Source organism: Apteryx rowi, unplaced genomic scaffold (genome assembly GCF_003343035.1).
Source record: "Apteryx rowi isolate R43461 unplaced genomic scaffold, aptRow1 scaffold_753, whole genome shotgun sequence".
In the NCBI taxonomy this organism is placed as follows: domain Eukaryota; kingdom Metazoa; phylum Chordata; class Aves; order Apterygiformes; family Apterygidae; genus Apteryx; species Apteryx rowi.
The window spans coordinates 299492-320940 of NW_020451042.1; the positions used below are offsets into that span (position 1 = coordinate 299492).

A 21449-nucleotide genomic window follows, 5' to 3' on the forward strand; every position below is an offset into this window, starting at 1 on the left:
TAGTCTGCCGTCACAGGCTGCTGCTGTGACATCTTCATAAACTAATCAAGCCTGTCTTCAAACATACTGTGGGGTTTTTTTGCCCCTCGTTAGTTGTATTGGGTGACCGTTCAGTACTCAAGTGCCTTAAGTGGTTAAGAACATTTCCAGGTTAATTTTTTTTTTGGCCAGTTAATACTTGTTTTTGTCCCAAGATTGTGCTGTAGCACAATTACTTTTCCCTCCTAAGCTTTTATAGATGGTTCTCCTGTTGTCTGTCATCTGACACTCCACTGGGCTGAACCAGACCCTGCTCTTCTAGTCTCATCCTGTGAGATGGGCTCCTCATCGCCCTGACCGTTTGCACTTGTTCGTGTATGAAATTGCAGTTACTCTGCTGCATGGCTGTTCCTGCCCCCATCTTGTCCTGCGTTGCCTGTCTAGTTGCGAGGCTGTCCTTTTGTGTTTGAACACTGCCCGGCAGCACCATATGGCAGACAGCACCACAGCAGGCTTCATTATTATTAATGATGATAGTGGTTTATATTGTGATGATGCCCAAGACATGCTGAAATGATTCATTTCATAAAGAGAGAGAGTCTCTCCGCAGTGTTGGAGTACATGAAAAGGGCCACAGAAGTGATTGTGTCACGGCTGACCACAAATAATCCATCTTTGGAGCAGTCGGCCATGGAGAAACTGAAGCCAGGCAGAACACTGACAATACAGGCCTGTGGAAGGAAGTGACCAGGAACTAAAAAGAAGTGCTCTAGGGCCATGAGGTTTTACATTTCTGCTCAATAGGCTTGTGAAATGYAGCCAAGGGGCTGGTCACTGGCTCTCTTGTCTTTGGGCAGCCTGCTCTGCTGCACTGACACAACCACCCGCCATGGTCACGTGCCTCTCCAGGGCTTCCAGACTTGGAGGCAGTTGTATATTGGCCCCTCAGGTGTGTGCAAGGACCCGGTTCTGGGGGCTGGGGAGACGGTCTCTGTGCTGGGGAGAGGTGGTGCTTGAGACCCGGTATCAGCAGCATGGTAACTGCTGTCGTGTTTGGGATTCTTTTGCAGTCCCCTGATGTTGAACGACAGCAGTTCAGCACATTCCATGCCGAAATACAGTCGCCAGTACTCCTTGGAGCATGTCCATGGCTCATCCCCATACACAGTAAGTATGCCGTACGTGTCTGGCCTTGGAAAGGGGAAAGAGGGCACAGCTTTGTGGGGAAGGGCTGATTTTAGGAGCTTCTCCAGCTGGTCTTGCCTTTGTACAACAGTTTGCTCAGAACCTCTTTATTTTGTTTGGCAAAGTATTTTAGAGTGACAGCTGCTTTCTAGCTTAGCCAACGGGGAGAGAACTGTTAGCTAGTAACTCTCAGAGATGGTTGTGATGGGGCTGAGCATTTGGCTTGCAAACCAACCGAGGAGTTATCTGAATTTGACTGAAAGCAGATATGGGTTGAAGTGGTGCCTTGCTCAGCTTACATCTGCTGACTTGATCCAGATTTTGCTTTTGTTGTAAACAAAATGCATTTGATATTAATCCCCGCTAAACATTTGCTCACATTGCCTAATTAACATGTGGCWATGTATGATTAGCATTATTCCCTCCAAAGAACTACGCTTTTGAACAGCAAAGCTTTTGGACAGTGAAGGCACTTGGGGTCAGAGCCTGGTCAAGGCATGGGCCTGAAGTAGCAGAAGGCTTATGTGGTCAGAACTGAATTGTGAGTCAGGGAGCGAGGTGGGAGGAGTGAAGCAAAGCCAGCTGGTAACTGTGCACAAAATAATCCCCAATTTAGGTAAGGTTGTGTGGTATTAAAGCCTTTAGGTGAGAGAGCAGGCAGTAACCTGTGAGGTGAAGGCATCTCCTGCAAGGTGTCATCAATGTACGGTCCAGAAGAAACGAGTTCACAATTGGATGTYGAAGTTGTTTCAACCTTGGCCTCATTGCTGTAGTTGAATCCCATGCAGCTAGACAACTACCCAGCTCCAGGGTGCACCCCACCTGCGTGCCTGTGGGAGGTCGCCTTGTGGGTCCTGGTGACATGGCAGTACAGGAAGAGTCTCTGTAAATGTGTGCTCTGGGCTGTCCTTCAAATTGCTGCTGGATCCCAGGAATCTTGAGTTTCTGTCTTTCCTCCCCCATCCTCCTTATGCGCCTTTTGATGTGCTGCTTCCCATGACTGTTCAGTGGCCAAAGAACACAAGGAGTCTCTTCCAAACCCATTAATGCTGGCCCTGAATTCTTTTGGATGAGCTACAGACTTATCACTCCTGGGCCTGTGCGTGTTGTCTCTGCTTGGTCTCGTCAGCCGGAGTGGTGTAATAAGGTCCCTTATACTGAACTTTCCCTGTTGGTCTGACAGCTGCAATGTGTCTGTCTGTGAACCCTGCTGTCATGATACTGCGTCATGTTTTGGATGCAGAAAACTGCCCTTCATACCACGGTGCAGGTCCCACATGGTGGGCTCCACATTACTGTGAGAATTGGAAGACTCATCCTGTCCCCTGACAGCTGAAAAGCCACATCCACGTACGCTCCCTAGGAGAGTTAGTTGGTTCTGCATTTATTACTGACAGGAGAGCTGTGACACGTTTGGTCACTATTTGCTTTTGATCACCTCTGGCCTATGCTAATCCATTAAATTGCATGTCTTGACACAGATGCTTTCATTTTAGATACTCTGCTTTGATTTGGTTCCTATCAGCGTGTGTCCTGGGAGACTGCACCAGTTAAATTCAGGACCTCTGTCTTGGTCTGTGGCACTCCTGCTTACCTCGCATGGGGAAGCCAGCTGGTATTTCTTCGCCAAAGCTGTCATGTGAATCCAGGTTCTTCTTTGTACTGATCCTATCCTGGCAATGCTGTGCTCCAGGAGCAAGGCTTTACAGCTAGGGATATAGCCAAGCTTTCATTTCTGCTGTTTGTAGCAAAATAAAGGCTGTCCCCAATTCCAAGTAACAGTTCCTGCCTGTGCTGTGCAGGGGACTTCTGTTAGGGACAGTGGGTTTAAGCCACTAGCTCCTGACATCAAACTGCCCTGATGTGCCAAGGTGATCCTGATGGATTTTTTAGCACAGAACCAAAAAAACTAAGCCCCATTAAAGAACTCTCCTGCAGTCAGACCACCCTCTGTGGAAGCTCTGTGTTCCCATTCCAGCTCCCTTCTAATCCTGTGATCTCTTTTTAAAAAGTGCCTTTATTCTTGCATGCAGCAAATACTTATGCAGAACCACTGGGAACTTTTCCAGGTATTACAGGATTGTCCTAATTATGAGAAGCACAGGTGGTCATCTCTTCTCAAACTTAAGTGTTTATGTCTTTCAGCTCCAAAGAGAACCGAGAAATGATAGTTGGGCAATTTTTCAGAGTGACCTGCCAACAAATTACACTGGATTCTGATACTGCCATGGTCTCTGCTTTGACTGTGGAAAAAAATTGTCTTTTCACATCAAGACAGTTAGCATGGCATAAGAGCTTAGAGGAGGTGAGGCACGGGCAGTCCTGACCTTGACATAACTGAGATCATTCCGGTGCCGCTCACTGGGACTCGATCTCTGCATCTCCCTGAATACCGCATGGCACCTGGCATGCAGCAAAACAGAATGGGTTTTGGTTGTTACATGGTATTTTTTAATTATGAGGGAGTTGAAGGGCCCTCTCTGCGCTGTGGTCTCATTGTGCTAAACCGTGAAGAGGTGAACGTAGTGCTGGTGCCAGCATGCATTACAGACAAGCGTATTTATCTGAAGGTAAGTAAGGACCAGGGTTTTCTCCGGCTATCGCTCAGTATGAAMCCTCATTTGCTCTCTGAAGTGACAGGAGATAGCTCTGAAGGAGGAGAGTTAGTGAGATCATGGACTTAGCTCAGAGAGGATTAGCTGAGGGGCAGCAGGGGAATTTGAGCAGAATCCCTTACCCTGCATTCTCCATGTCCCTGCTGGTTTTCAAACACCCCTCTGTGCATCAGGTGACTACGGTCTGATCCTTAATTCTAATCTGGAGTTTCCTTTGTGTTCTGGCCTGAAAAATGCTGATACACAAGGAGGAGATGAGATTTGGGTTCACTCAAACTTCTCAATTAGTTTGCTGCTTAGCGAGATTGGTATCAAAATGCAACCATTTCGTGGTGTTATTATCAGTGTGGGAATCTTACATTTCTTACCCCTTTAGGTCTTAGCCATATGAATGTCATCTTTCATTTAAGAATAAAGAATGAAGTCATTTAGTGGAAGGGGAAAAGCTGAAAATCTGGGCTTTTAAAAGTCTAAAGGTTGGATGATCCAGAAGAAGAATCCAATATTTTAACTTTTTAAATTCTATTATTTCCAAGAAAATCAAGTTTACAGGACAGAAGTGTGATTTATTTTTTTAATAGTGCTTGGGTTTGGCAATAGTGTGTTATTAGCTACCGTGCTGAGTCCCACATTGCTCTGGGGGGTCAGGATTTTGCAGTGTTTTGATGCATCTCCTCCCCCTCCCTAGCCCATCCGCGGGACCGTGTATGGCGTGTGCCTGGTGCTCTGCATCACAAATGCTGTGATTGTCATTGCAGGCTTCTTCCCCAGCATATAGTGGCTCCAATCTGTATTCCCCGGATTCTTCAGCCAACTCTGGTCCGATTATCTCTGACGTGACAGAGCTAGCCCAGTCCAGCCCTTCGGCGTCTCCCAGCGGCAGTCTCGATGAAAGGTATGCTGTTGCTCTCATAAAGTCTGGAGTCATCTTCATCGGGAGAACGTATTTCCCAGTGAGCTAGATAGTCAGACATTAGTGTAGCGTTGTGCCTCTTTTATTACAAATCGGTATTCTCCTCGGTGGTGGCAGCTGGAAAACCTTGCAGCCCTTGGGACAGGGGATGCTTACGCTCTTACGACCTAATCCTGCTTCCCTCGCCAGGACTTTGCAGGAAGTTGGACCCCTCCCTCAGCATCATCTCCTTCAGGACACTGCCTGCCCAGCAGATTTGGGTTTTTTTGGTTTTGATTAACTTTAACCCTGTGGTTGGTTAGCCTTACAAACCAAATCCACTCCTCTGCCTAAGGTGGCCCTGTCCTGGAGGGGTCACCGTGCTGTTCCCGCAAGGAAGCCATCCTCCCTGGCCTGCCTGCTCAGCTGCGTGACATTGTCGAGATCTTGGGAACAGGCTTAGTTTTGCCCTGCCCGTATAAGCTTGCTGYGCAGAGGAGGAGGTATAGAAAGCAGCTGTATTCCCAAGTGACTGCTTCTCTGAGGATCACACCGACAGCTCTATCCCCAAACAGCAAGGGGGGGAAGAGGCTGAGAATCTGAAGCAAAGACAGTTCAGCCAGCACCCAACAGCAGTGTTTTTCGGCTGTTTCAGATGTACAGGCCTTTGCAGAGGTGAGAGCTTTTTTCAGGCACCGCCGGTAGCGCTCGGCCTCGAGYGCCTCTGCCACCAGCCTGCTCTGTCAGTAAAGGCCTCTCGCTGCACCGTTCCTGCGGCTGCCRTGCCTCTGTTCCCTGCCGCCCCGTTCCAGCCAAACGTCAGAGGCTCTTGAACTTTCTGAGCCTCCGCAGGCAAGAAATGCCCATCTTTCTTTAGCAACTTGTGGTCTGCTGACTCCTTTTTTCTTCCCCTTTAATAGGTTATTCCTGGCATTGGCACTTCCCCTGAGGTGCTGAATCACCCACAAATGCCATTTATTGCCTTCAGTACCCTCCGCCAGGMGCACTCACTCTTAAATATAGACCATATGTTTGCTTAATGGGCCTTCTCTCTGTTCTTTTGTATTTGCTGTCCTTTCCAGCAGAACTAATTGAGCCTCATACACCCCCAAATCAGTGAGTTTGAGTGGCAAGGGATTTCCATCTGCAAAATCAGGGCTGCCCAAAGGAACCATCTTCCCTTCTCATAAAAAAGGTGCACCTCAAAGTGCCTGGGTGCTTGTGCGAAGGGTTAATCATAGGCTTTGTCTGCACAAAGGAGTCATTCCACTTACCTTGGTGGAGTAGTTAAAATACTGCAGCCTCTGGTAGGGTGATAATTATGTCATACATGTCTCAGTGGTGACTTAAAGGAAGGGTATACGCTGAGCTGCTTTGTACTAGTTAAGACTGTCCACATCAAAAGCTGTACTGATTTAACTGTACTGGTGTTAAAAAAAAAAAAAAAAAAAAATCACCCTCCTTGCAGTAACTTAACCAGTACAAAACTGACTGCCTGGCAGGCCCTGAGCTGAGCACCTCCCAGACCCTTAGCYGGAGGGAATTTGCTGAGATTGTGGTAACAGCACAAGGCATTCATACTAGGGGAGCTGATTAGGATCAGAATCAGAGAAGAAATATTTACGTACTCTTTCAACCTCGTCTTTGTAGCTGGCTCTGTTTGGAGGCTTTGTATGTGAGAAAGGCGAGAGCAGGCGTGAGGATCTTTGTCCTGCTGAGAGGAAGCAGATCTTAGAAATCAAGAATGTTAGTGCAAGATTTTTACCCGTTCTTTTCCTGTTTCTCTAAGGAGCAGTCCTGTGGTCCGTATCAAAGAAGAACCCCCCAGTCCTTCCCGCAGCCCCCAGATAGAGGAGGCCAGCCCTGGGAACCCTCCTGCTGTTGAAACTCCTTTGTCTCCCTCCACGTTCATTGACTCCATCCTGCAGGAGAATGAACCCAGCACTACGACTGCTGCCACCGGCGACAGCACCACACAGCCTCAGCCCCAGGAAAAGTGCCTCAGCGTTGCCTGCCTCGACAAGTAAGTTCCGCGCTAAGATTGGCTGAGCGGAGGTCTTGCCAGCCATCCCACCGCTCTGTACTGTTAAGCTTTAAAGATGCAAGTAACCTGGCTTCCAGCCAGCTTTGGAAGCAAATGGGGTCATTTGTCCRAGGAACTCGCCTGTGGCTGTGACCACGGCCCTCTGTGCAAGTGCCAGGGTTGACGTTTTGCTCTCCTATTCCTCTTCTGCTAGAAGCAATGAGCGCACCTCATCACCTGACCACGTGCAGAGAATTTAACCCATGTGTAGGGGACCCAAACCTCTGCTGCCAGAGGACACATGAACTGGGATGCCAAAATAAGAACTGTGCTAAACAAGAGCTTGTTCAAGCTGTCTGCTCCTCTGGTATAGAAATGAGTCACTGTAAAATTAGYTGTATTTCATCTTGGGCCCAGCACAGGATCAACCCAGCACCTCCTCACAGCATARAAGCTTCTGCTTTGTCTTTGCAGTCCAAAGGCAGCTCACAGACATACAGTGCAAGCAGCTTCCGATATTGCTTGCTAGGAACTTTAGTCCCAGTGGGTTTTCCTCTACATTAGACTTAGAACTGCTGTGGGCAGCATTTCTCCCTGAGACTGCTCTGACGACATGCGCTATGACATTGCCCCTACGCTGTCCTCTGCTTTTGCCTGTCCCAGCTGCCTTCCAAGTAAATAAGGGAGGAAGTTTCGCATTAAACTATTGTTTGCCCCCACTCCCTAGGCCTAGTCATGGTAAATACATTCTCCCACTCGACCTCTTTACTCATTAAGACACAGCTTGCATCAAACTGAGGGGGGACTCAGTGGGTGGCAGGCTGAAAGTTGATGGGTGACTGCTTTTTAGGGAGCAAATGTGTAGTCTTACGTCTTTGATCACCACACAGTGCTCACATCTGTAACTGCAAGYGTTGAAAAGCTAGAAAGTTGTTTGTACATATCAATATGCCAAGAACTTTTCCCTCAGCCATGCTGAGATCTCAGCCACATCCCATTCTCCCTGTGTTCTGGGGAAAAGAGAGTATCAGAGTTAACATCTTCCCTCTGAATACCTGGACAGATTTTCTGTCCCCGAAATATGAAAGCRATTTAGGGAAGACACAATTAGTTTCAGTGTCCCAGAAGGCAGGAGAGAGCTCTTTTAGGCAAAAGGCTCCTATGGACTCATGCACTCAAGGTGATGATGTCATGACATCTTTGCTTCTCTCCTAATGAATTCCGTGTTAGCCATCACCTTCCGAGCTGCGGTGGATTGTAGCTCTACACGAAGCAAGGGCAAAACCTGTGGAAGAATCCCTCTTCCRTTAACCCTGTACAGTGAGCGCAGAGACAGCTGAAGGCGGCCTTGCCGCAGCAAGGACTACAGCCTGTTGGCAGGGCAGCGGAACGACGTTAGCTGCATTTGTACCTGTCTCACGCCAAGTCAGGAAATGGCTGCTCGTTCCTCCCTCTTGGCCTTGTAGGAGAACTTTGTCTATAGCTTCACCTATTTATAGACCTGTCCAGGGCACTGCAATCCATTCCACCAATACCAGCTGTCTTTAAAAAGAGACAAATCTTATAGTGCAGCTCATCAGAAGCTGAAACTGGCCATTTAAAAAGTAATAAAAATGAAAAGAGTGCTGCAGAGGGTGTTTCTGAATTGTTAAGGTCTGTCTTGCAGACGGTGCAGCAGCAGGCAAAGGGCACAGAAAACGATTGCCCCTGCCCCTGTGGAGAGCGAGCTCCCCGGTTCGTCCTAGAGAGCTTCTTAGAGCTGTATGAGAGAAGGGACTTCCTCTTCCTTTGGTGCTCTTGCTCCAGCATTTTGCAAGCAACGCTGCTTCTTTAGAGGGCGTTACAGAAGGAAGGAGTCTGGCCAGTAAAGATTCCCAGCCATGTAGTAGTACTGTATGACCTCCCAGCTCCTAGCACGTTTGCCACGTGAATTTGGGAAAGAAGAGTGGTAGCATACCGTGGTAGTCCCCGTCGGCCAACAGCCTGCGGTGCTAGACGGAGCGTAACCGTTTAACAGAAAATCCGTCCCTGCCCCAGGGAATTCAAAAGCAAAGTGTAAATAATAAGAACAAAGCCAGGCCTCCRCTCTTACCTGGGTTTGGATGGTACTAGCTTTGTGCCTCAGCACCTCTGCRTGTGTTTTTGCTCACTGGAGTTACTGAACGCTATGTGTCCTGTTAAGTCAGAGCAATACAAACTCGGAGAAGGGGGTCAGCATTCCCGGCATGCCAAGGCCTTGGCTGCTTTTCCTGTACTGCTGAAACTACCACGCGTCTGCTTGTGCAGAGCAGCAGCAGAAGCCTACTGGCAGTCATAGGTGCCCGGTGGGAAGTGGTATGACCAAGCATGAACTACACTGAGATATCCTGAGCAGGCAGAAAGGATGACTTGCTAATGGAAATGCTGGCAACGCACTGTTTTAAATGGGCAGCACACTGTTTATCGAGTCCCCGGGAGTACATCAGACCCTCCGTCAGAGTCTTCTCGGCATCCAGTGCCAAGGGACGCTGTCTCTCCACGTGCCCCACGCTGTGGTCAGGGCTCGCCACTCAGTGCTCGCTCCTCGGACTTTGGGGCCGRCAAGCCGCATGCCCTAGTGCACCACCCGCGCTATACCAAGGGTGCGCAGCACCCTGTCCCTGAGGCTTCTGCTCAATTCCAACGAGTTTGCTCACTCTATGGAGATGCATGGGATAAGGGRAATGTGTACTGATGGTAGGTGACCTAAGTATGACAGGGAGCCCAAACGCTGCTCACTTGACCCAGGCACTGACAGCCTTACCCAGAAGTSTCAGTGATGCCTATTTTTCATCACATGAAGCACGTTTCAGTTGTTCCCAAATTTATTGGAGAAGAGCAGCCCRTTTGGCTGCAGGTCATGGCATGCAGTGCCTCTCCGTGATGCTATTCAAGGGATCCAGGGGAGTTTCGTTTGAACTGAGAATCACCTACATGTGACCAGCAGCATTTTAGCACAAGGTGATAGTAAGGAGATTCAGGCTATAGAAGGACATGCTTGCATGGAAAAGCTTGACAGTGTTGCCCAAACATTATCCACCTGTGGATCCACCGGCCTATATTAGCCGCTTTTCAAGAGCCAAAGGCCACTACATACTGAAAAACGTTGTCACCTACTTTGCTAATATGACATGTATCCCATGGAGTCGCAGGTCACTGTCTTTCTGAACAGAGCGTTGTGTGCCTGGGCCTGTGTTTTCCCAGAGCTTTGGCTCCRTGTTAGAGGTGACAGTGACTGTGATCCACACGTTAGTGCCGTGCTACAGCAGTTAACATTAGCGAACCCACATCAGAAATAGTTTGTCTTACTGAGAAACTTCTAACTGTGCTTGGCTATGCTGTAAAGGAGCTGGGCTGTCTTCACTTGCTTTTGCAGGACTGTTTGTTTCTGTTTGTTTGTTTTTATCRTTAATAATAATTCTGCCAGCCTGAAACTGCTTGCCCGCTTTAGGAGCRCTGCAGCAACACAACTGCAGTGCAGCGCATAACACGCTGCTTGAAGTGCAGGAGCATGGTTGATTAATTGTTCTCGCCTTTGAACGTAACAAACATTTCATTCCTGAAAGTGCCTGACTGTGAGTCTTTTGAATCTAGTATCCTCTTCTGTTTGTATTTTTCAGTTTGACTCGCACATCGCAGATGTCAGAGGTCACTCGTCTTTGCCCCAGTTCTTCCTCTTCCTCACTTCATTGCAGATCACAGCAAGGGTTAGCATTTCCATAGCCTGCTGTCCCCAAGCATTGTAATTCTGGGCAAGAGAGCAGGGGAATACTGCACTAAACAGGGAGCTGCCCTTGCCTCGAAGTCAGCTTTCCCAGCAGTYGTGACGTTATAGGTAGCATATCGGCAAGAAAAAAACTCGCTCTGAAAATTGGCACTGAGTGGCAGAGTTCTTGGCCAACTCAACACAGCAAGTAAAAGTATTGAACRGCCAGCAGAGGCTTCTTATCCTTTTAGGTGGTCTTGGCAGGGAATGGAGGGAGGTCTGCTCTGCTGTTGTCCATGCTGTACCTGTTCTTGGTGAATGGAAACTTCAGCCCTGAGAGCTGCTGGTCTTGCCAGCATGGAATTCACACACCTAAGTAATAAAATGTTTCTTTGAAATGTGATGGGAGCTCAGGGCTTAAATGACTTTTCTGATGTATTCTCCGTTTCTTATGATGATGACAGAACAATGAAACTTCCCACTGCAAACCTGACTGTGCACCAAGCTGCTATARTAATAAAGCTTTTCCATAAGAAAAAACATCCCAGATGAAGACAAAGATCTGTTTAGGCCAGTATCCTCTCTCCCACAGTGGCTAATAGTGGAAGCCTAGGAAGAACTCTGTGAGGTATTGCCCTTATATAGTTTTTGCTAATGTACAGAATAATGCATAACAAAATGTGCTGTCTTGAGCTAAAATGCACTTCTAAATTAATGTCTCATGCCCCCACAAGGGGGTATGTCGGAGGGAGTCCTTGTAGGAATCGTTACTTCCTACTCTGGTTATTGTTCGCATGCTGGTGGAACCTGGGGCYGCTGTCCTACACACCGAGCCCCTTTCCTGGATACAAACACATAACAGAAGGATGATTTTTTTCCTGAAGAGGCTGCAGGGTCCGGAGCACTGCCTTTATTCTATATAAACGTGATAATCACGCCAGTCTGCTCTTTCTTCTTACTTTCAGACAATGGAACATTTGGAAAGGAAAGTGATACAGGGAACAAAAACAGTTCTGTACATCTTCCCAGTGCTTCAGAGTCAGAAGACTGGAGGTAGTTTATTGCCTAGAAATGTCTAGTATCCGGTCAGCTGTTCCTAGGAAATAGCCAGCACCCTCCTATAGTTGTTAAGGTTCAGAAGGGAGCGGCAGCTCTGCTAGGGAGGGGAGCYGGGTTGGGGACCCTGGAAGCTGCTCCCTGCTAATGCACTGGCTGTGTTTGATGGAGATGTAAGAACCACGCTCAGTAGCTCCACAAGAACTCCAGGCCCTAGCTGGGAAAGGTGTTCTCACCGTGGCCATGGATCATGCCAGGGTGAGCAGTGGTGCTGAGCATTGACTGGGCTCGTGTGCAGCTGCCAGCCGAGTGGAACACAACTGCAGTTATAGCAGGGAACGGTTCTGGAGGCCTCATAACGGTCTGGCGGATGGAGTTCTCTCTCAGCRACATCCATATCAAAATGTGCCTTTTCACCAGTAAAAAGCTGCTGTTCCTCACTGCCAGCTCTGCTCGTTCCCAGTGGAGGAAGAGACATGTCGCGTGCTTTCYGCTGCCTCCATCAGTCGTAATAAAGATTCTGTGGTCAAGGCTTCCCTGGCAGTGTGGTTGGCACAGCATACTCTGGCTTGCTCGCCCACAGCATCCAGAGCCACCATGGCATCAGTATTAAACACATCTTTCTGCTGAAAAAGAAARTATATTGAAGCCTGAGGCAGACCCACAGAGAGCAGATCTGTTGAGTAAGAAGGTGCTATTTTTACATAGCTGCTTCTCAGATTGTAAAACAGCCCACACAAAGAGAGACCACACCACGCAAACTAACTCTCATCACTTCATCAGATGGAAACTCAGACAACAAGGRTCTCGCAATAGCACGTGGTCTTTGAGGCTGCCCGTGGGAGCCGAGGAAGCGGCGCTCAAGCGAGGTGCGGCGCATAGCGTAGATTTGTTATTCTTATGAGGTAGCTGGCAGCCAGRAAGCGGAATGAGACGCTGAGAGTTTACGGTGAAGATGCACTGTTTTATACTGAGCATGTGGATGGAGAGTGTGACAGGGAAGCAGAGCCAGAACTTGCATTTAAGAAACATCTGAGGGCTGCRTTTAGGATAGGGTTATTCTTTACCTCCGTAATGTATCCAGTCCTCCTTTCTCTGCACATCMACATACCTGGGGTCAGTTAGTGCATTCAATCCTGAATCTGTCACATTGCCCAGGAATGCAGCAGTTGCTTTGTAGGGCCTAATACTAGTTACATGATCTCCTACAGCGATTTGGTGGGGCCCTCGTGTCAGAGCTCTCTGTCTCTTCCCCTAGTTAATGCAGTTCAGTTCTATGGGGATGGCAGATGCTGTATCTAGTGTGCTACTTCTGGCTTCTTTATTTCCAGAAAGTTTGCTCTGCTCTTCTGTGGGCTGCAGGAGTCAGAAAATCCTTTTGCTGGAATATCAATATTCAGTATCTTTGAAGAGAAAGTGTTGATCCATTTTACCAGTGAAGATGGTCCTCTTGCATTCTGCTCCTTGCCTTTATCCTCAGCRTGTTTGGCTCAGGCCACTCCTTGGAGTTGTTGACCTTGAAGGACACAAACACAAATCTTACAGAGTCCTCAGGACTCRCTGCATCTTAGTGTCTTATGCAGTAACCTCTCTCTGATCTTTCCTGGAGACATTGGTTCCTCTTACTTCAACACGCAGGGAAGTTAAGCAAAAATATGTTGTTCCAGGGAATCATACTCCCTCTTTCTTCCCTGCTCTGAGCATTTGATGGTAAACCTAGCTTGATGCAGAATGTAGCTCAGCACAACCGGAGCCTGACCTATGATCTGAATCCATGACMACAGATTTACCTGTGAGCAGTGTTGGAAACTGGACAGCAATTGCCAAGTGCCTGTTCAACACTGAAAATGAYGGTTCAGTCCCCATCTTTCCTTCTGCAAAGAAGCAAGGAGACTTGCTTTGAAGATCTGGAGTTTGTTAGTAGTCTAATCCCAAATTCTCTTGTTGCATGATCTGGATCATATGCTTTCCTGTACTCCATCCTCTCAAGAATGAACAGAGAAGCTTGTCACAGGTAACGCTTTGTGGTTTCTAATGCTGTCTTGGCTGGAACTTATCCATTCCACARTGCTGGAAGTTTCTAATTGCAGGATTGCTGAAAATATCCTAAATCTGTCAGAGCGTTTCAGGTGCTGTGCAATAAGGACTTCAGAAGTCATTTAAAATCACAAACTTGGATGAGTAATTTATTTGCAGAGTGTTTGTATATCTTACTTCTGAAAAAGAACTACAAATCTCTGCAGCTCCCACTTGCGTGCACTGGAGACGTAAGGCAGGAATGTGTTCATGGGCTTTGTCTGCAGCCAGCTTTCCTGTGGCCTCAAGCACAGTATTCCCAGAATGAGTATATTTGTTGTTCTGGCAACATACTTGTTTCTGCTGCTAGGCTCTCGTAGCCGTGATGTGACCTTGTAGCCTCTTGCAGTGTTTAGCAGCAATAGCAAAATAGTCTTGATTTTGTGATCTTCATGGTGGTGTTCTAGGGTAGGAGAATGTAAAAGAGACTTTGCCACGAAGTTCTGATGTGGCCAGCCRCAGTTATTCATGCAGGATGCACCGGGCCTGTAGGTGACTAAGTGGGCGAGGGATGCTGGAGCTGCCGGTATTACGTTAGAATAYGTATCTTTGCAATCAGGTGTTCGCRGCAGTGTAGGKGCTCTGGGATRGTACGCTCCCCAAAGGGATRATCGCAGAAATGCTGTTCTGCAGGATACTGGTGGCAGTGTTATTTGGATGGACGAACTCTACAGCAAGTACAGACCCTCAAAGAGGAGAAGTAGCTTCCTCACGTTTTTCTAATTCACATGAGACTGAAGACTGCTGCTTCAGTGTTTGCCTCATGCTTGGGTGCGTGTACCTGTGCCTCTGACAACTTCCTCTTCAGCTACTAGTATGGGTTTTCCCTACGTGAGACCTACACCGCTAGTCCTACTGTGAGCACCCTCAGCAGCCAAAAAAAAGTCTTTCTAGGTCAGAGAACTTGGTGACTCAAACATGGGGCCATGCCAGAACTAATGACAGTATGATAAGCTGARCCTGCTACTGCTAATTTTGCCAAATTTGGTGGCTTTTCACTAGGGCCATGGGTCGGGCCCTGAGCCGCTACAAAACTGACTGTTCTTCCCAAGAATGCTCTTTAGAGAGCCTCATGGTGCTACGTCRTGGTAGCACCATGAGGTTTATGGCATCCACTTTCTTCTGTTACTCTGAAATGCCACAAACACCACGGAGCTAGAGAGTAAAAGAGCGTAGAGTCAGTTCCCCCACGTCATCRTCGCCTCTGCAGCTTTTACTACTTTCTGCTGTCCACATGACCATTCTCTGGAGCTCAGTCTAGCAGTCCTAGGTCTAAGTCAGTTAAAAATAATCCTTACCAGGATTGCTTACTCTCTGGCATCCGCTTTGGTCTGCAGTGTTATCTGAGAGCGCTGTAGAAGGGAAGGAGCCATGTCGTCTGAGCTGGCCTTGTTTGTCCTAGGGCCTTGCTTGTGGGGTTGGCACTTCGGTGCCTGTCCATCTCAGCAGTGTCCAATTTCCAGGTGATTACAGAGGGAGTCTGGCATTGACAAGGTATCTGTTTTCAGTTACTAATTTAGCTGAGATGAATTCCACTCTTAGTCCTTATCTGGAGCTGATGCTGTTCGCTAAGAAGTGAGCTGTGATTTATGTGGGAACTTTGTGCTTCCCCCCTGTCCCGCTGTGGAGCTGTGCAGTTCCTGGTAGTGCCAGGAGCCGTGCAGGGATGTGYGCAGGTCAGGATGCAGTGGGAAGGGTTGTTCCCCCAGGTAAATGGAAGCAGCTTTAGTTCCCTGCATTGTAACTAGAAATTGCATTTCCTGATGAACGAATGAGGTTTTCCCCATTGCCAATCCAGATGTGAAGGTTTTCTCTGGCCAGCAGTGGTCTCTGAAATTTTTCCCCCAAACCAGGTTCTTGCAGTAGAGGTTTGTTACCTTTTCTTTGTCATATATCAGCTACTAGGATGTGACAAGCAGAGGTGATCCTTCTGTTTGGTCTGAAGAAAGGGTCCAGAGCTGCTTACTGCACAGGCAGAGCTGCACTGAGATCCCTGCCAGCCCATGGTGGTTGGTGGTTACCTAGCACCATAGCCACAAAATCTAAATGGTTTGCAAAAGTCCTAGGGCTCTTAAGAAATTCACCGTGTCTCATTCGTCTGAGTTGTTCACCCTCAGGCCTCTCAATTGGAAGAGTCCGAGCAATGTAAGTTCAAGCCCAGGGACTAAACAGAGAGAGGGAAAGAGAATCACTTAAGTGTCGTATCAGTACATCTGAGCTCACTGGCAGCCGGAGCTGGCATCTGCGCAAAGAGCCATGAGTCCCAGCTCCGCTTTCCTGCTCAGGTTATAGGAGGGTTGCGTTCCTTGGGTTGACAAAGTCCCCTTAGCAGCCTAGAACCTGGGAGGAACTTCTCAGCGTTGATCGTCCGTGCTTGTCTTTCTTTTACGCAGGAATGAACTCAATGACCATCTGGATACCATTGATTCCAACCTGGACAACCTTCAGACGATGTTGACCACACACGGCTTCAGCGTAGACACAAGCGCACTATTAGATGTGAGTATCGCCTCCCTCCTGCCTGTCCTTCCAGGAGCTGGGCCCCAGCTGCGTCTTGCAGTACCATGTGCATGTGGCTTGCAATGGCAGATGGACCACGGTAGCATCAACCATGAATTTCCACAGCACGTCTGGGTTTGCTTTCCTTCCCTACACTAATCATTCTTTCCTTTGGCAGCTGTTTAGCCCTTCAATGACGGTTACAGACATGAACCTTCCCGACCTGGACAGCAGCCTTGCCAGTGTGAGTAGCTGTTAAAAATCCCTCCATGCACACACAGCTGCCAGAATGAAGTGTGTCCTGCTGTTCTGCAGCAACCTCTCCATGTGATTAAAGGAAGGCTCTGACAGGCTCTGAAGAGTGTCCAGGCCAGCCCAGCCTGAAGGGAGGGAATGGGGGAGAGAGGAGGAACGCGGAGCCCTGCGAGGGCTTGGGGAGCCACCGGGGGGAAATAATTCAATTAGCACCGCGGCTTTCTCTGAGCAGCTCATACGGAGAACAGGGCTACTTCATCATTCCTACTCAGTTAATTAGGTGCTGAGACTTCCATCTCTCATGTGAGCTCTGCCCCCTGAGCGTGGAATTGCACTGAAGCCTGTAGAGCTGCATGTGGTTTCCATAAACTCTGCTTTTGACTTTCTTAAATCGTCAAGAGGTTTTCTCAAGGCGAACTCCGTCATGTGCTGTATTATTTATTTTATTTACTTGCATATCATCAGCACTGAATACCGTTTAAGGAACTAATACAGGCTCTCTCTGCAAGAGCCAGTGTTGCCTGATAAAATGTTTTTTTCATCAGATAATGATCATTAGTCAAATACAGCATTTCACGGCTGCATTGAGAAAGCATTGGAGCAGTAGGGTCGAATTTACGGTCAAAAACGGAGAGTCCCAGACCTTCAGAGTAGCCAGTAGCCTGATGCCTGCAGTGCTCCTGGGCTGAGGCAGAGCCAAGTCYGTTTTCCTGCCCTGATGCAGACCAGTAACTTGAGCCTCGGTGTTCTGCCAGCTGGGTGCGTGCTCCAGCTGTGGGGCAACACATTGATATTTGCACAAAATGCAGCAACTYCTTGAGGAAAAACTGAGAGGGAGACCAAGATAAACAAAAGCTTGGATGTTAGGCTAATTGCTATGAGCGCAGGGGAATGAATCAGGTCCAAATCAGACAGAACAGGGGACTCCTTTTCCATTTGATACACTGAGCATGAGTCTCTCAGCTAGTCTCTAACCCCTTCTCTCCCTCTCTCTTTTCCTTTTTTCTTTTTTTAATCTGAAAAGAACACAAAGGGATCTTGTTTTTTCCCCGGTGCAGAACAGGAAACATCTTGAAAGCTTTTGTGAAACAGGAAAGCCCAACTTTAGTCTCTTTGTTGAGGACCTTGTGGGCCCACAGGTGATTCAAAGCATGCTCCTGGGGTGGCTGGGAAGAAGGTGTTAATGTTGATATCACGGAGCAGAGAAAGCAGGGATAGCACCTCTCTAATCTCCCTTTCTAAAATATACCTTTGGAGTCCTTGTAACTTTTCCCCCGTGAGCTCTTCAGGATAGACCTTCCCCTGCCCCGGAGTGTTTCTGGGATGTTTGGTAAAACACAAAAGAGGACTTGCGGTTAATAATTCTGCAGTGTCTCTAGTGCTTGTCACTTGCTGGACATTTTCCTTACTTTTTTACTTCTTCCTGCTGCCCAGTGGTGCAATGTAGACACCTGATGCCTAGCCAAGAACCAAGTTCTTTGGATATTTGTAGGAAAAAAGTGGGGGGGGGAGTGCAAAGGTGCAGAGTACTGTTTTACACATATGCAGACAAATATCTACCCTGTAAGTTGTTTAACCAAGTTTCCTACAGACTCAAGACTCTACTACAGCAGCTGCTAGGTAGAGCCAGAGACCGGGGTTGGCCCTGGCTCCGCAGGGAGAACAGGACAAGGGATTAGTGGGATTTGGGAGAAGAACACGAGCAGTGAAGATTCAGTAATTCAGAAATGAATTACTTCATTTGGGGATTCTCCCAGCTTTGAGCTGATAGTTACACCGTAGAAAATCTGGAAGTATGATTTACTGAAGGAGTCCTAACTGGAGTCCGCTGTGATTCACAGCTTACCTCTTGGGCTCACGTAGGGTTTGGAGCAAGGTCACTTCTATACGCATTTGCCTCTTCTTCTGCATCACGTTGAGAGGGGTGTTTTATCGGGCTGTGTCTTCGCCCAGCCTTTGCGCTATTCACATCCCCAAGCTGGGCGCTGCTGGTTAAGCTGCAGGGTTCCTAAGCTGTGGACAGATGGTCTGTGAAGACCTGGGTGTCCACAAGCGGTCTGCTTAGTACCAGTTGCTAAGCAGTAAAATCAATGCTAAATATACATTTAAATACTGGCTCAGGTAACTTTTCCGTGAAATCAGTTGCTGTAGCAGCCACAAGGTTATTAGGTGATTGTAAGTCCGGAGAGGAAAGTGGTCCCACGAGGGAGCCTCCGTGAAAGCGTTGTCCCCACAGCGGCCCAGGTGAAGAAGAGTCCTGATCTCGGCTCAGCCGCCTGCCCAGGCCCGGCGCTAGCGGACTCAGCGCAGCGCTTCCCGGGTGGCAGCGTTTCCCTCRTGGCCTTGCAGTTAGCAGAGCTGCTCGCGGGGCAGAGCGGTTTCTCCCACTTCCAGCTTTTTACCCCCCTTTATTTTAGCACTCACTCCTTGCCCTTTCCAGCGCGGTCTTGCCTGTTGGGCAGAGGTGCGAAACAAGGTCGTGTCCTTAGTTGGCCACCCTAAGTCGCTCTGACAACTTGCCAGCGTGTGCAGCAGCTCTCTCCTATGCTTCTACTAGCAATAAGTCTTTCAATAAAACAGGGCTCTTTACAGATGTCTCCTGAAGGCTCCCCTGGGATCCCCTAGATCCCAAGATGCAGGATGGCTTCGTGCTGTGATCAAAGGCAACATTGCAAGATAAGAACCTTTGCGTATAGCAGAGATGATCTGTGAAACCACATATGGCCCCTAGAGTTGTGGGTTGTAAAACTGCTCGTAGCAGTCACGTTTGTGACCTGGCCGCTGGAGCACGCTGAACAGACTGCGTCTGGATCTGTCGTAGGTCACTGACAACCTTGAGTCGTGGATGTTTTTAAACCTCTGAGGATGTCTCTCTCTGAGCAGTGAGGCTTCAGGATTGTGAACCACTGCTTTCTTTGTGCAATTTGCGTTGGCTCAGTCCCGAGGTGGGCTCAGAGAGAACCATTCTCTCCGTTTGCATGGTCCCACGCACATTGGACCCCTGCAATGCACTTACCAACCCAACTTTTCTCCCTGCAGATTCAGGATCTCCTTTCATCCCAGGAACAGCAGAAACCTACTGAGACAGAGGCCAGCACAGCGGACACAGGTACAAGGCGGCTGTCTCGGTATTTAGTGACCCAATAGCACAAGAATCGGGGCTGTGGCAAAATCATTTGGGCTGCTCCCAAAATACATATTTTGGGAAATACGTGGAATTGCACATGTTGTCACGGTGCTGCTCTTTATTCTTGGTGGCATCCCCAGCACCTACCCATGGGCTCCGATACGTCTCACAGCCCGGTCAGGGCATGTTCCCTGTGCTTCGCTGTGTCCGTGTAGGCACATTAAGGCCATCGGTCACTCACTGGTGCCTCTCCAGTCTAGAGAGAGCACGTTCCAGAGAATGGGCTGGAAGCGAGGCCTTGCTACGGCCTAATGCTTGTTCTCGGCTGGTTTGCCAGAGGGCCTTTCCCGAGTCCCGGTATCTCATCGGTTAAGCGGTGAGGACTCCGCGCTGCTCCTTGCGAGTGGGGAGGAAGCAGTTGGTGTGGGCAGTTGCTTTGCAACAGTGAAACCTTGTAGCCGTCGCTCTTGGGCTCAGCTTTCGGCTAGCAGCAAGCCCTCCTGGCCAGCCCCTTGCCCCTCTTTCCGAAAGGTGCTACCCTCGTGCAAACTCTCTCTTTGCAGGGAAGCAGCTGGTGCACTACACCGCCCAGCCCCTCTTCCTGGTGGACTCGAGCGCTGTCGACATGGGGAGCGGAGACCTGCCAATATTCTTTGAGCTGGGGGAAGGGCCATATTTCACGGATGGAGACGAGTACTCAGAAGATCCCACCATCTCTCTCTTGTCAGGGACTGAGCAGTCCAAGCCCAAGGACCCTGCGGTATCCTAAGGCTGAAAGCAGGGCGAAAGAGAGAGCGAATACGCACTAAAGGGAAATCCAGCCGTCAGCCTCCTTGCTTTGCACAGACATTGAAAGCTCTAAACACCCTCTGGTTCATGTTTGCTTCCCCCGGCACTGTGAGGATTTCATTTGTGTGTGTGCTTAATGAGGTGTTTTGAAATCTGCTTTAGATTCTAGCCACCCAGCGCTCCTCCAGTTCGGCAGTCGTTGGGGGCCGAGCGGTGCGAGAGACCCCCGTCGTGCGGTTGTCACCTGCCCTGCCGTAGAGGTTGGACACGCACCGTGGCTTCAGTGAGCAGGCGGGAGAACCTGGGTGGTCACCGAACAGCTAGCCACTACGTGACGCTTGTGTTTCGTTCCGCGCACCCCTGCCGAGGGCGGCAGCCGGGCCCCGCGCGAGCCGCTGCCGTCGCCGCGGGCTGGGGCAGGGCGGCGGGGCGCCTCCTCGCTCCCGGGAAGCGGGGCGCCCGCTGCGTGCGTAGAAGGGGCTGCTTTTCCGAGGAAGGGAATTCCTCCTCCGCCCCTGTCCCCTTCCCTCCTTGCCCCGGAGAGGTGGATGCGATGGTTTTTAAAGAGAAATAAAAGTTTGCCAATCTGGCGCCGGTGGGTTGGATCCCTTTGTGGTCTCTGCCTTGCGGTCTGATCCCGGAGGGTCTCCGTGTGTGCGTGTGCCCCGGGCACCCAGGGCTCCCCAAGCCCAGCTTTATCTTCTCTTTTTATTTTCTCTTGCTCTGTGTGTTTCTTTTTATTTGTTTCTTTGGTTTTGTTTTTCTTTTGCTTAGCAGTAAAAATTTGTACATTTACACTTCAGATTGTTAATAGTAAAAACTGTATTTTGAATTTTTACATGAGAGAAGAAGAACCCACTTCTATCTATATATATATAAATATCTCTCTATATATATACATACAAATATATATAAAACAAATGGTCTGTCCCCTGGTGGCTTTTCTCTGGTTGAAAGCTTTCTTTTTGTCATCTCTTCGGGAAGCGGATGGGCTAAAGGCCCAGGAATCGCCCTTCCCGCCCTCAGACCCGCTGTCCCGCGCTGTGTGGAGCCGGTGCCGCATGCCTGCGGCGGAGCCTGGCCGCTGGGCTCCCTGGAGCGTCTCGGCAGCCAGGACTCGCAGCCGGGGAGGGATCCGGTCCGTGGTGCCGCATCCTTGCCCAAGCCCCGGGCTGCCCTCGGGCTGTTTCGCGGGGTGTTTCTGCTGCCGAGCTCGCAGGGAGGAGGCT

The 21449-nt window shown here is 49.1% G+C and overlaps 1 protein-coding gene across 1 annotated transcript in view; it reads left to right on the forward strand.

The window, feature by feature from the left end:
• The window catches only part of HSF1 (heat shock transcription factor 1), a gene marked incomplete at its 5' end in the record, with an annotated part of 71617 nt that extends 50792 nt beyond the window's left edge, over positions 1–20825 (forward strand). The window contains 9 exons of the mRNA XM_026088123.1: positions 1050–1146; positions 4538–4674; positions 6461–6694; positions 10333–10419; positions 14184–14321; positions 15944–16049; positions 16228–16293; positions 19344–19413; positions 19995–20825. Coding sequence (XP_025943908.1) covers positions 1050–1146; positions 4538–4674; positions 6461–6694; positions 10333–10419; positions 14184–14321; positions 15944–16049; positions 16228–16293; positions 19344–19413; positions 19995–20200 — 1141 coding nt within the window. The remainder of the gene's footprint in view (positions 1–1049; positions 1147–4537; positions 4675–6460; positions 6695–10332; positions 10420–14183; positions 14322–15943; positions 16050–16227; positions 16294–19343; positions 19414–19994) is intronic.
• Positions 20826–21449: the final 624 nt, after the last annotated feature.